Here is a 13,116-nt window from a genome sequence, read left to right as displayed (position 1 = left end):
GCCAACGATTAGTGCCTTCCCGGCCAATCCCAGTCCGCCAATCTTCCCATTACGTACGGCTGAAGATGGCTTTGCGTAATACCCAGCAGCCACGCCACAGCAAAACGCCAGCCTTTCCTACCGACGACACTGCACAGGATATGATAACGATAACACCCAGCACTTTATCAATCACGTTTCTTGGGCTGCACACAGCGCAAACGCAGCACGCAACCCAAGCGCAAGAAGTGGCCCCAGAAAGGGAAATAGCGACAGGAGTTTATTTCTGGGGCGTGGGAACAGCAGGAAAGAGCGACCTTGCCAGACCACAAGCGAGGCTGCCACTCGTGCCTTCCGTCGTTTCTCTCCCGCCGGTCTGGCCCTGGCTCTTGGCCAATCGGGATGCAAATGCCATTACGTGACGGCATGACAACGTGACAGTGTGTGAAGACAGGCAGGTACGACGGACGGCAAGTGCAGACGACAGGGATCGGTAGATCGCGTTGTTGGCCGAGCATGTGGGGGGGGATGACAAAGTGAAGCAGCAACTGCACCAACAGCGTCAACAGCCAAATTGGCTCACAGTAACAATACCTTCAAAGATCCCCTGCTACAAGTGATCGACACGATGGAAGAGAATTCAAAAGAAAATAAAGAAAGTTAAGTAAATAAATGTCGTGTCATAATCGGGGCCACCAAATAAATGGAAGAAAATGGAGAAGCAACTAATACACACCGAGAAAGGCAAACTACAGTCCAAAATGAATCCTAAAAAGCCAACAAAACGAAAGATATACTCCAAAGACAGGAGTACATATGCCCCGAAATATGACGCCCCAATGCCTACAGAGACAGAGCAAGAAATAATAAACCAAAAAAAGACGTCAGACCCGTACCCTGTTGTCGCACGCCAGCCCAGAAAAGACACCTACTCCTGCTCGGTGTCGCTGCCTTCATCGTCGTCGTTTTCGTCGTTTTCGTCCATTTCTTCGTCCTCCATTTCGTCTTCAATGTGGCCGCCCTGCAGCGGGCCATATTTGGCCTTGTACGCCTGAAGCTCCACCATTTGGTGCCGGAACGCCGCAAACACGTCCGCCATCGACGCCCGCAGATCGTCCAGGTGGCGGATCGGCCCACCGCCCATGGCCATGTGCCGCACCGTCAGCGTGTTGATGCACGTCTCGATGCGGCTGATCTGGTGCGCCAAAAAGTTCAGGAGGAACCGCTCCGTCACGTTGGCGCCGCGCTGCTTCATGCGCTCCAGCAGCTCCGTCTCCGGTGGCTGCAGCCCGCTTCCGTCCACCTGCTCGAGCGAGCTGCACAGCATCTCCAGGCGCAGACTGACGCGCCACAGGCCCCAAATCACCTCGGGAATCATTCGCAGGTCATCCGTGTCCGGGTCGCCCAGGATAATGGCCGACGTCGGCGCCGGCAGCTTGGAGCCAGGGAGCGCCCGCCCGCCGGCCGGGATCGTGTTGGCATCGCTGCTGCTGGCACTACCGGCGGCGGCCACGGCTGCGGCGGCGGCGGCTGCCGTTGCCCCAGCTGTGCTATTGTTATGGTAGCTGCCACTGCCAGAGCCATTGACGGCGGCACCTTCGACACCGCTCGCCGCGGCAGCAACCGCGGCGGCCAAGCGCTCGTGGTGCGAATGTGCCTCCATGCGGCCGGCCAGCGCGTGCGGGTACAGCGAGTAGACGACTTCCGGGTTTTCGAGGCCCTTGAGCTTGATCTCGCCGAGCTCCTTGACGGCGAACCCCTGCGACGACAGGGCCTTGAGCTCCTTGCGGATGGTCTGCGCAAACGTGTCGTCGTCGAAACCCGTGCCGGCCGTGGAGCTGCCGCCCACGGAACCGCCAGCGGCGCTGACGCTACCATTGCCGCTCACACTGCCGCGGCCCACGCCGTCTTCGCCCGATCCACCTGCGCCGCCGGACCCTGTCGGCGATTCTTGGTACGTCTCGAGGCACCGTTGGATCTCCGAGATGAAGTCGGACGACACCGTGATCTGGCCGCCATCGGCGATGCTGTTGATGCGCGCCGCCTTGTTGACCATGGGGCCGTAGTAGTCCATGCGTCGTGTAATCGGGTCGGGCTCGCACAGTGGTTCGCCCCAGTGAATGCCCATGCGCACCGACAAACCGCGGAAGATGATGTTGCTGTCCTTGTCGAGGATCGGCTGGCACGTCACGGAGTTGAGCATTTCCGTCGGCCAGGGCGCGTCCAGCAGCTGCAGCTGCACGGCGAACGCCCACAGCAGCGCCGACGTGGCCGTCGGGAAGGACACCATGAATGCGTCACCTTCCGTTTTGACTTCGAACCCGCCAATGTAGCGCAGCTGCCGCCGCATGACGTCGTTGTGCAGCTTAATCGCCGAGCGCATGGCCGCCGGGTAGATTTCCCAGAGCGTTGTCGAGCTCTTGATGTCGGTAAACACAATCGCAATCAGACCCGTAGGGGCTGGTACCTCGGCGTCCAGGCGTTGCAGGGTCGAGTCCAGAACGTCGCCCTTGGTGCGCTTGCCGCGCCGCGTCGGCAAGAACTGCTGCGCCGCCTCCTCGGGCACGCCCGACGGATACAGCGACATGCTCTGGCCGCGGTGCAGGCGCGACCGCTCCGTCTTGCGCTTGAGGTCAGACAGGCTCAGCATCATGACCATGATCTTGCCGCTCGCGCCGTACGCCATGGCCAGATCGCGCAGTTTCTGCGAGGCACGCATCAGGTCGCCCCGCTCCTGCCGCGCAATATCGACCACAAGGCCGGGGCTCAGATACTCCCAGAGCTCCTTGGTGGCCAACACCACCGTTTCATCCTGTTCGCGCACCGTGTGGTTCACCACGTGGGGTGCCGCCATGACGGACGGCATCAGCTCGCTGTAGCCAAACGCGCGCGACACGTCCAGCACGTCGTTGAGCCGGCCGTTGCGCGACACCCAGCCGCCCGCGTCCCGGATGCGCGACCGCTCGTTGGGCTCGGCGGGGTCGTGCTTGCGCGTCAGCACCTTGTGCGAGCCGTCGCTTTGAATGAGCATGGCTTGTGCGTCACCGACATTGGCCACGTACAGCTCCTGGCCCAGCAGGTAGACGACCGTCGCGACGCCACCAGAGTTGAGGTCCTCCTTGGTGAGCACCATAGGGGCAATGGAGCCACGGTGAGCGACAGCCGGCGAGGACGACGACAGCGGCAGGCGGTCCTCGGCCTGGATCGAGCTCGTGACCAGGTCCTTGTTGAGCGTCAGGAACGCGCGGCGCAGGCAGTCCTCGATGGTCACGCCCTGGTCCGCCTTGAGCGCTTTGAGCTCGGCGGCAAAGATGCGGCTAAAGTTCTCGTGCAAGAACTTGGCAATCTTGGAGCCACCCGACGACAAGGCCTGGCCGTCAAACAGACACAGCAGCGTGTCCTGCTCGTTGCCCTCGTTGGCGTTGGAGGAGAACCGAGGCACGACCAGGTCAATGGTCGACAAATGCTCGTTCTTGCCCAGCGTGTCCGCCATGCCGTACGGCAGGAACCCTGCCATGGACCCGGACGTCCGGACACGGCTGTCCTCGCTCTGGTCGGGCACGCTAGGCTGCGTGAGCGTGACATCCATGAGACCGAGCACGCGCAGCTTCGGCAGCCGATTGAAGTCGGCGTACTGCTCCGCCGAGCGCATGGCCGCACTGGCATTGTACGCCGTCTGCTTGATCTCGAGACGTCGGTTGCCAGACAAGTTCAGGTACCGCAGATTGCGGTTCAAGTTCCAGTTCCAGTCGTATGGCACGTTGGAGATGTTGTACTTGAGCGAGTTGTTGCCGCAGTCGAGCACGGCCAGCTTCTTGGCGCGGGAAATATCGGCCGGCAGGTTGGTGAATTTGTTGCCATTGATGTGAAGAACTTGCAGCATGCTGTACTCGCCCAGGTCGTCGGCGGGCAACGTCGTCAGCTCATTGCCCGAGAGGTACAGCTCAACCAGCTGCGGCCAACTTGTCATAGACCGCTGCGGCATGTCCGTGAGGTCGTTGTACGACACATTGAGCACACGGATCTCGCCTAAGAGGGCCAGTTGCTCAAAGACGTCGTCGTCCAGCTGGTTGTCCGCCAAGTAGAGGTTCCGCAGCGAACCGGCAAAAGTGTTGGTGATGCGCGACGACAGGCCCGAGTCCTTTCGTGAGCTCGCTGTGGGTGTTGCCATGCTGGAGCTCTGAGCGGTGCTGCGCGAAACGATGGACGTCTTACGCCCACCTTTGCCGTAGACGGACACGACCGAACTCTTCCGGTCAGGGCCGGATGGGACAGGCGACGGGCCGACACTCAACAGCGTGCTGGAGGCCTGGCTCGGGCGGCGCGAGCCGTCGGCGCTGAGCTCTTCGGAACTCGGCGTCGAAGACAACGTGCCGACGGTGCTCATCATGCGGCCCTGAGCAGACGACACGTTGTCCTTGTTCGATTCGCCAGGCACCTGCGGTGCGCGCGACGCGGGTTTCGGGAAATTTTCGAGCACGTTGGACGAGGCGTTGAGTGTCTCGAGCTTGTTGGCCCACCAGATCTCCATGGGCAGCTTGCGGATGTTGTTGCCGCGCACGTCGAGGACTCGCAGCTCGGTCAGACAGCCGATCTCGGGCGGCAGCTCGCCAACGGAGTTGTTGGCAATGCTAAAGGTCTCGAGGCGGCCGAGGTTGCCAATCTGGTTGGGCAGTGAGACAAAGTAGTTCTTGTCGAGGTGCAGGCTCTCCAGGTTGCGCATGTTGTTGAACGAGTCGTCGATGCTGGCCAGCTGAGCATTCGAGAGGTTCAGCAGCTTGAGCGTCGGCAGCGGATTGACAATCTCGAACCGGGTGATGGGGTTCGCATTCAGCTTGAGAGACCGAAGGCGCTCGAAGCTGCCTACAAACTGGGAGATGGCATTGTGGTCTGCTGTCAGAATCTCCAGTTTCGGCAGTTCGGAAATAATGTCGATGCTTGTAATGGTGTTGTACTTGATGTCCAGCTCGCGGAGGCTCCGTAGGTCCTGGAATCCCAGCGGAAAGGCACCGCTCAGGCGGTTGTTCGTAATCACAAACTTTTCCAGGTTGCGAAGGTTTCCGATGGCATCGGGTAGGCTGCTGATTAGGTTAAAGCTCAGGTCCAGGTCGACCAGACTCTCAAGCTCGCATACGAAGCCGGGGAATTTGTCGAGGAAATTGGACGAGATGTTGAGGGTGCGCAGCGCATGGTAGGCGCAGAAGTAGGAGGGCAGCTGCTTGAGGCGGTTGTTGGCCAGGTTGAGCTTCAGCACGCCCGTAATGTCCTCGAGCTCGGCATGTTCCATTGTCTCGATGCGGTTGTTGGATACATCGAGGAACGTCAGGCGGCTGGCACGACCCAGACTGTGTGGGATCTTGCGCGCCTCGTTGTTGCTGTACTTGATGTCGCGCAGGTTGAGACAAGACTGGATAAAATCACGCGGCACGTCGAGAGAGAGATTGCGGGAGAGGTTGAGGGAGGTGATGTCGGCGGCTTTCGAGTAGAGGGTGATGGGGATGGTAATGAGGTTCCGGCTGGACAGGTCGACGTGGTTCAGTTTCGGCATGCGGCTGAAGCCGAGATCGTGTGACCGAGACTGGAAGTCGCTCTCGTGCGCGGAGACGAAGAGGAAGCGGCAGAGGTAGCTGTTGTCCTCGCGGCCGATATCCTCAATGTGGTCGCGCTGCTCATAGCCGACCTGCTGGAGCAGGCGCTTTTGGATCATGAGTGGGCGCTCCGCAGGGCTGAGGATGCGGATGATGCCGTGCCGCTTCAGGACAATCTGGAAGTTTTGGCTCTCGGTGAAGACGCGCTTGGCGAGCTGCGCAACGACGTCTTGGACCGAGGCGGTAAGGGGCATCTGAAGAGTGGCAAAGGTTCCGTCGCTCTTAAACACGCGGATGCAGTAGTTTTGCACCTTCTCTTCAGGGTTGCGGGGCGGGCTGCCAAAGTCGTCGGTCTCCGGCAGGTGATGCGCGGCCACATCGTCGCCTGTACGGCGCACGGCCCAGCTGTCGGGCGCATTCCATGCGCCGTTGGGCCCATTGGACCCGTTGGGGCCGCTGGCCCCGCTCGGCGCTATGCCCGGCCCTGCTATCGCAGCCGTCGATGCAGCTGGCGAGTTGTGATGTGTGCCAAAGTGGGGAATGTGTTTTTGGAAGTAGTGGTTGATGCGGGGCGTGCCGGTGCCGCGGTCCGATTCGGCGCCTCGGTGGGCATCGGCGTCCATGGGCGTGAGTGGGAGAGGCCGACTCAAAATGCCATCCATATTGTTGAGGTCCGTATCGAGGAAGAACTGCGTGCCGTTGTCAGCGCGGTCGGTGGGGCCGATCATCTCCTCCTGGTCGTCGATGTGGCGATGCGTCCGGTTCTTTTTGGAGAAGGGGAACTTGTTGTTGAAGGTGGCCTGCCGCGATGTGCTGCCGTGGCGTGCCTGCTGTGCGGCGCCCTCGTAGTCGCCGTGGAAGCGCTGTGACAAGGACATGTCGGAGCCGAAGAAGTGGCCGCCTAGCTCGGCGCGCGATACATCGTGTCGTGACGGGCGAGACGAGAGGTTGTGCGCGTTATGGGGTACCTTCTTGAGCTGCGCGGCGATGCTGTGGGCGGTGTGGCTGCCGCCGCCGTTGTTGCCATTGTTGCCGCCACTACTGGCGCCGTCGTCCTTGTCCTTATGCCGCCTTAAGCGACCGAGCAAGCCCTTTTTCGGGTGCCCACCAGGCGGCGAAATCTGTCCGTCGGTGTAGCTGGTCTTCGGGGCGCTAAAGGATGCGCTGCCGCTACCGCTGTTTCCGCTCGGGGTGGGGCTCTGGGCCCGGGAGCGCGTGGAGGTGTACATGGCGGGTGTCGCGCGCTCGCGCATGCTGGCGATCGAGTCTTCCCTGCTGATTGTGTGTAGAATGGTGCGGGGGTCGTCGTTGCTCTTGTTGTGGCGGTGGTGGTGGTGCGGCAGGTGCGGCAGTGAGTGGCCGGAGCGGGAGGACGAGGAGGTCTTGGGCGGGTTCTGACCAGAGGCCTCATTGACATAGCGGTCTCGGTCCGGACCGCTCAGGGTGTCTCGGACGGGAGCCTCACCATACCTCGCAATATCCTAGAGAGCAATACATTATTAGATGCTGTGAAACAAGAGAATACAGAGGCAAGAACAAGAAGACGATCGCATCGAGGAGTGAGATTTAGGGGACGGGGTGGTGAGAAAGGTGAAAAAAAGAAAAGAGATAATTATGCCGATAGGCCTTGGCGACCGTTAGCGGCCTTTTTGGCAGGCCCTTTGGGGCGTCTAGGCGATGATGCTCAACGGTGGGGAAGGTCGTAGCGGGAAGAACAAGGCTAAGAAGGAAGAGGAAGGATGACAAGAAAACGAAAGACCAAGCGAACACGAAGCGTGTAGGCGACCGGCTCGAAACACGTGGATGATGGATAAGCTGTGAAACTCGCCAAAGTAGCAAAAGTTGCTAAAAGTACCAAAAGTACCAAAGGTATCCGATACAGTATCGAAAGTCGTAAAAGATGCAACACATCGCGAAAAACAAAACCTGCCAAAGGCACAAAAATAAAAAAAATAAAAAAAAACGTACATCGGCCTCTTGGTAGAGGAATGGAACGACCTCTGGCGCCGGCACAGGCGTGCGAGGACGCGAAGAGGATGGCGAGGGATCTCGGTCGGTGGCATTCGAAAGGTTGCGATCGCGGTGAGGGCGGCCGTGGCTGTACGATTGCGACCTCGTTTCTTTGCCCGTCGTACTGATGCTGGCGTCGGAATTGTCACGGCCCGGGAACTCTTCGCCAAAAAAACCTTGCAGCTTGCGAAAGCCCCCGCCGCGGCGGTCGCTGGCTTTGGAGCCCGTGCTGCTGGCGGTGGTGGCGATGCTGGCGACGGACGGCCGGCGGTCGTCGTTGAAGAAGGCTGCATCGGGGGACTCGTTGCTGGTGCTGGCGGGGGTCTGGGCGGAATGGTGGCGGGTGAGAGAGAGGGAGTTTGTGCGGAAGGCGGGCGAGAGCTGTGATGCAATGGAGACGTTTTCGCTCGAGTCATTGTAGAAGCTGGTGGAGGCCAGGCCGCCGCCGCCGCCGCCGCCACCACCACCACCACCTCCAGCGGCTGTCCCGGGGGTTGCTGCTGCGTTGGCGGCATGGCCGTCGTTGTTGTTGCTGCTGCTTCCGCCAGCGGACATCCAGGGCGCAATCTGAGACAGGCCCGGGCTGCCCAGGGAGGCTAGCTGTGGGATCTGGGGAGCACTGCTGGTGCGGCCGCCATGGTGGCTGCTATTGTCTCCGCCGCCCGAGCCTGACCGGGTATCTGCGTCTAAAACGGCGAGGTCGCGGCGGTAGTTGCCAAAGTCGGCACGGTGCTGGTGCTGATGCTGGTGCTGGTGCGGGTGCTGGTCGCGGTGATCACGGCCGGTATGCATGTTGATGTTGTTGGAGCCTGTCGATGACAAGGGAGGGGCCGTGCCTCGTGTCGTACCGACTGTGGCGGCGGTAGAGGTAGGGGAGATCTGGCTGTCTTGCCGGATCACAGGTCGATTTCTGAGAGAGAGGGTCAGCAGAGGGAAGAAACAGGAGGAAACAGGAGACAAGGTTTTAACAAGGAACAAGTCTGCAGACGATACAAGGGAACCTTACCTGAGGTTGGCATTGTCGTCGGTCCTAAGACGCGAGGGAGGTCCGCGGCGAGAGTCTACAGAGACGGTGTGCCGCAGGCCGCGGCCGTCCTCGGGAGAGGGCGAGGCGCCGCGGAGGGAGGGGGACGCGGTTGGGGTTGGGGTAGAAGGGAGCGGCTTGACGGTTACGGAGGACCGGCCACTGTCAGTCGAGGCGCTCGTCACCGAGCTCATGCGCGAGGCCGCTTCATTCCTGGTCATTGTCACCACCAGGCAGGGGTTGTTGTGGGATCAGCCATGTCCCGGCGGCGACGTCTAGGGGAAGGAAGCAAGGACAACGAGGCGTAGAGGAACGGCACGAGAGGCGCAAAAGTCAATTCAATCGATCGAGAGAGCGAGAGAGCAAGAGAGGTCGAAAGAAGGGGTCGAATAGCGCCGGTTGTCGATTCGTTGCGCTTCTGACGTCGAGCTCCTGCTTCACCATAAGGAATCAATCGAGCAGTAGCTGTCGAAGAGTAGATCAACTGGGGAAATCGAGAACCGATACACGCTGAATTAGGCCATTGTTTCGAGATGTCGTCGGGAACTGCAAGCTGGTGATGTAACAGACGAAGCGTCGAAGCTTGTCGATATCCGGGACAGGGAAGAGAGGGGAGTGCCGATTGAAGTCGACAGGCTGTAAGTGGATGCAGCACACCCAGAATGCTAGAATCAATATGCGAAATTGCGGCGTGAGGTGTCGTGTCGGTGTGCAACGTAGCAGGGGACGAGAGCGAGGAACGGTGAGTGGAGTTTCGAAGAGAAGAGAGAGGAGTCGAGATGCGGCGAAGAGGGCGGAGAGGTGAGGAGACTGAGAAGGAGCTGAGTGTTGAGAGACAGCTGGTGGAGACAGTGAGAAGCCAGTGAAATGCGGGCTAAGAAAACTAAAAGAGGAGCGGTGCGGGAAGGAGCGCCCTACGAATTGAGCTCTGGCACAGAAAGTGGAAATGACGATTAGGGTAGGCACGAGTGCAAGACGAGCAAGAACGAGTCACAAACAGGAGGCAGAAGGAAGGAGCAGTGGCAAGAGCGCTGCACCATGGTCGGTGACGACGAGTTGGGGGCAAAATGTGGCAGGCTGCGAACAGAAGACAAAGCAGTGACAAAGAGCGGCAGCACAGGAGCGGGATGATGATGCACAAGCAACGCAGCGGCTTTGGAGGGCGGCAGGGTGGACAGACACAGATGCACAGAGGGCGACTTCTCCAATAGTGGCAGATGGCAGAGAGTGGGCAGCGGAGGCAGGTGTGTGTGGAGGGCCGTTTTAGTGCAGGGAAGGTGCGAACTGGGGCAACTCCAGACTTAGTCGGTGCGAGGCGGCTGCGGTGTTAAGTGCTGACGGAAGGAGCAGGGGGTGGGCCAGCAGTTTTCATGTGCTGTATATTTAGTGCGCTGGAGCCAACGCGCGGCCTAAGTGGCCCACAGAAGGGATACAGCAAACTTCGAAGACGAGATCACAGCGAGAGGGAAGGAGCGACTACAGTGTATCCGGTCGGGGTCCTGCCCTTTAGGGCAAGCAGGGCTGTGGACATTGATCATCACAGACAAGGCAAATATATCAGGATGGAAAAGCATTGAGAAGCAACCTTTGGCCCCCGTTCTCTTCCAGTGACGGCTCCTGTCTGTTGCCAGTTTGGCTCGATGCCCGGGACAGAGCAGACCAACTAGGACCAACATGCGTGCCGCGCGACTTGCTCGGTACCGTTTTCGTGTTTCTCCGCTCAAGTATGGTTATCCTCCGCGGTGTAAATATTTCCAGCAGCTCTTTCACAAATATACGACGTAATAATTACTACAATGTAAGTATTCAGCGTCGTACCGCGCGCCGTACGTCTACTGTACGTCTACTTCGTATTGGTATTAATTTGACCGTTTTATAGAAGAACGATCCTTTGGCATGATTGGTTGTCGGTCGCCCTTTCGTTTTCGGTTGTTTTGTGTCGGTTTTCGTCGGTGGCCCCTGCCCTACTTGGGGCCCTTGCCCGGCGGCTTCCCCCCACAACGTCGCTGCCGTTATGGGGCAGGTGCCAATGGGGATGCCAGCTGCGTGGTCACTAGCACAGTTTTCGGGACGCTCACAATAACAGACGATAGGGGGAGATTCTTTGACGACAATTGGCGACGAGAGCGCGAGTGGCGACGTGCTGGCGATGTGTTGGTGATTCCCGTCTCTCGATGCCGAGGCTGGCTGTGAGGCGATTGCGATACGCGAAGCCAGGACGCCCATCCAAAACGCACAAAACGCCCACAAAACACTCACCAGATATCCAAGAGTCGAATAAAGCCAAGCAAACCCCAGCCGGCATGCAATAAAACCAGGGCGGCGCGCGGGCTCTTGCGGGTCAGTGGCATGTCCGTCTCGGTTGACAGCTCTGTTGGCTGCCTTGTGCGCTGTTGAACTACTGTAAGGCCCGCAAGGTCCCGCCTGTGGTCCAAGACATGTCCTCTCCAAGACCCAGTAATTAATACGGAGTACGCAGAAGCCCGCCTAGAACGAGACTCACCATGAATCGGGCGACGGACGGCAGCGGAAGGGACTGAATGGGCATGGTTTTTGGTGTCAAATTTATGGTTTGAAAACCGGCAGTGACAAGCGGCAAGGGGAGCTGGTGCAGAATGCTTGCTGCCAAGCAGAGGAACGCTGGGGCCAGGAAAAGGCTCGAGTAGTCTGGCGAGCCGGTCTCGAACAGGTGTCTGGATGGGCAGGGGATAGGAGGATAAGCCCAGCTTACAGAAGAGCTGATTCGACGACTCCGAACGACGTGCCACTATTAGGGAGATCGAAAAGAAATGCTAAGAAAAGGGGAAGAAAGAAAGTAGCGACCATCTGTGGAGTATATTTCCACTCTGTGGTCATGCAACGCCGTGTCAAACCAATCTAAGAATGTGAAAGGGCAAGAGAACTCGGGAAAGGGGCAGAGGTACGGACGATATGCCAAGCATATATGGGCACACCATTTGTCAAAAAAGAAAGTAAAGTAACTGATATATGTAAGACCGTGTGAGAGACATGTCAGATTAAAAGAAAGTAAAGGGAAAGACAAGGCAGGTTGGATGGACCTGAAACCAAAATAATGACACCGGATAGCTGCAAACGAAATGAAGAAAAGCATAAAACGAGAAGTTCCGAGTCCATCAGCGGACATTATACAGAGTACAACATGCATTGCCAAGAGTTGTAGAAATCGACAAATACACGTACAAGTCAATACAAATACGGAGCAAAACAGATGAACATGTCAGCGGCGGCCATTCTTCGCAAGAGCAGATCTGCATCTGCTAGACAATGGAGAAATGGCAGCAGAAATGCAACGTGTAGGAAAAAAAAAAAAAAAAAAAAAAAAAAAAAAAACAAAAAACACAGCCAGTCATTGCGAAACCAGAAACCTACGGAGACAAGCGCTGCTTGAGGGCGAATTGGAGCAGTAAAACAGTAGTACAGGGAACAGCACAGCAATGCAACCGCCAGGCCCAGGCCACGATCTGTGCGGCGAACAGGGCGAGACACGTCTGGATTCTGGGGCGTTGGAATGTCACGGTAAGGAGCCTGTTGAGTTTTCGGATTAACACTGCACTCGCATCCCGTGAATTACAGCAGACTCGTTTATGTATATAGCCTTACTGGTTAGCAGACGACAATAGCAAAAGTGTGCTGTGTGCCGTCGTCTGGTATCGGGCCGTCTGAACAGGTGTATAAGGTACGACGTATAATATTGCATATAGCAGACCAAGGACGAACGACGAACGGGCAATCAATCTGCAGAGGTGGTGAGGTACTATGGTAGTCTAGCACTTTAGTAAGAGCAAGCTCAGCAACACGGAACCGGAACGGGGACACGGACCATCGGTTAAGTTGAAGTGGGAAGTGCAGGGGGGTGGGCACAGAGAGATGGAAATACCAAGACAGGACAAGTGATTTTCGAAGCGACCAGAGGGAATGCGAAAGACAAGAGTCTGGAAACAGTGGTCAGGGAAGAACGAGAAAGAAATGGGCCGCGGTGAAGAGCAGAAGAAGCAAAAATGGTGGAAGCCCTCCCAGCTCAAGATTTGTCATGGCTCCATGCACGTTGTCGTCGCTCGTTCGACGGCGCATCCATCACATCAGTCGCATCAGTCGCATCAGGGGTGTCGATGTGTGGTGCGTGTAAGACGCGAGGCGATCATATCGCAAGGGTACGTTGTAAAGGCAGCAGCACGGTAAAACCAGAGACGACGGCCAGGAACTCGAGGAGATCTCTCTTGGCATTTATGACACTGGTTCCTGTCTCTCTTTTTTTCTTTTTTTCTTTTTTTTCTTCTTTTTTTTTTTTTTTTTGGCACCACCACCTCCTCCCTCGTCCCAAGTCAACAACAAGCTCGTTCGTCTAGAAATGATATCCATGTCTCCAAGTGAGAAGAATTTATCATTCATTATTTATACGTAGTTACTAACATCTCGACATCTTGACACAACTCTGAACGCTCTTTAGCCGTCGCCCCTGTCGGCGCCCAGGATTGAGCAACAATGATCCGTGAT

At 57.7% G+C, this 13,116-nt stretch overlaps 1 protein-coding gene across 1 annotated transcript; it reads right to left on the bottom strand.

Moving 5' to 3' along the window:
• Nucleotides 1-907: 907 nt before the first annotated feature.
• SPBR_01173 (adenylate cyclase) lies at nucleotides 908-8,822 on the bottom strand (the record flags this gene model as incomplete). Its single annotated transcript, XM_040759484.1, has 3 exons — nucleotides 908-7,048; nucleotides 7,536-8,487; nucleotides 8,584-8,822. 3 exons carry the CDS (start codon nucleotides 8,820-8,822, stop codon nucleotides 908-910), a joined length of 7,332 nt encoding a protein of 2,443 aa, XP_040619780.1.
• Nucleotides 8,823-13,116: the final 4,294 nt, after the last annotated feature.

Source organism: Sporothrix brasiliensis (assembly GCF_000820605.1).
Source record: "Sporothrix brasiliensis 5110 chromosome Unknown Cont18, whole genome shotgun sequence".
NCBI classification, from domain to species: Eukaryota; Fungi; Ascomycota; class Sordariomycetes; order Ophiostomatales; family Ophiostomataceae; genus Sporothrix; species Sporothrix brasiliensis.
The sequence above is the reverse complement of the archived record's forward strand: the minus strand, read 5'-3'. Positions and strand labels throughout refer to the sequence as shown.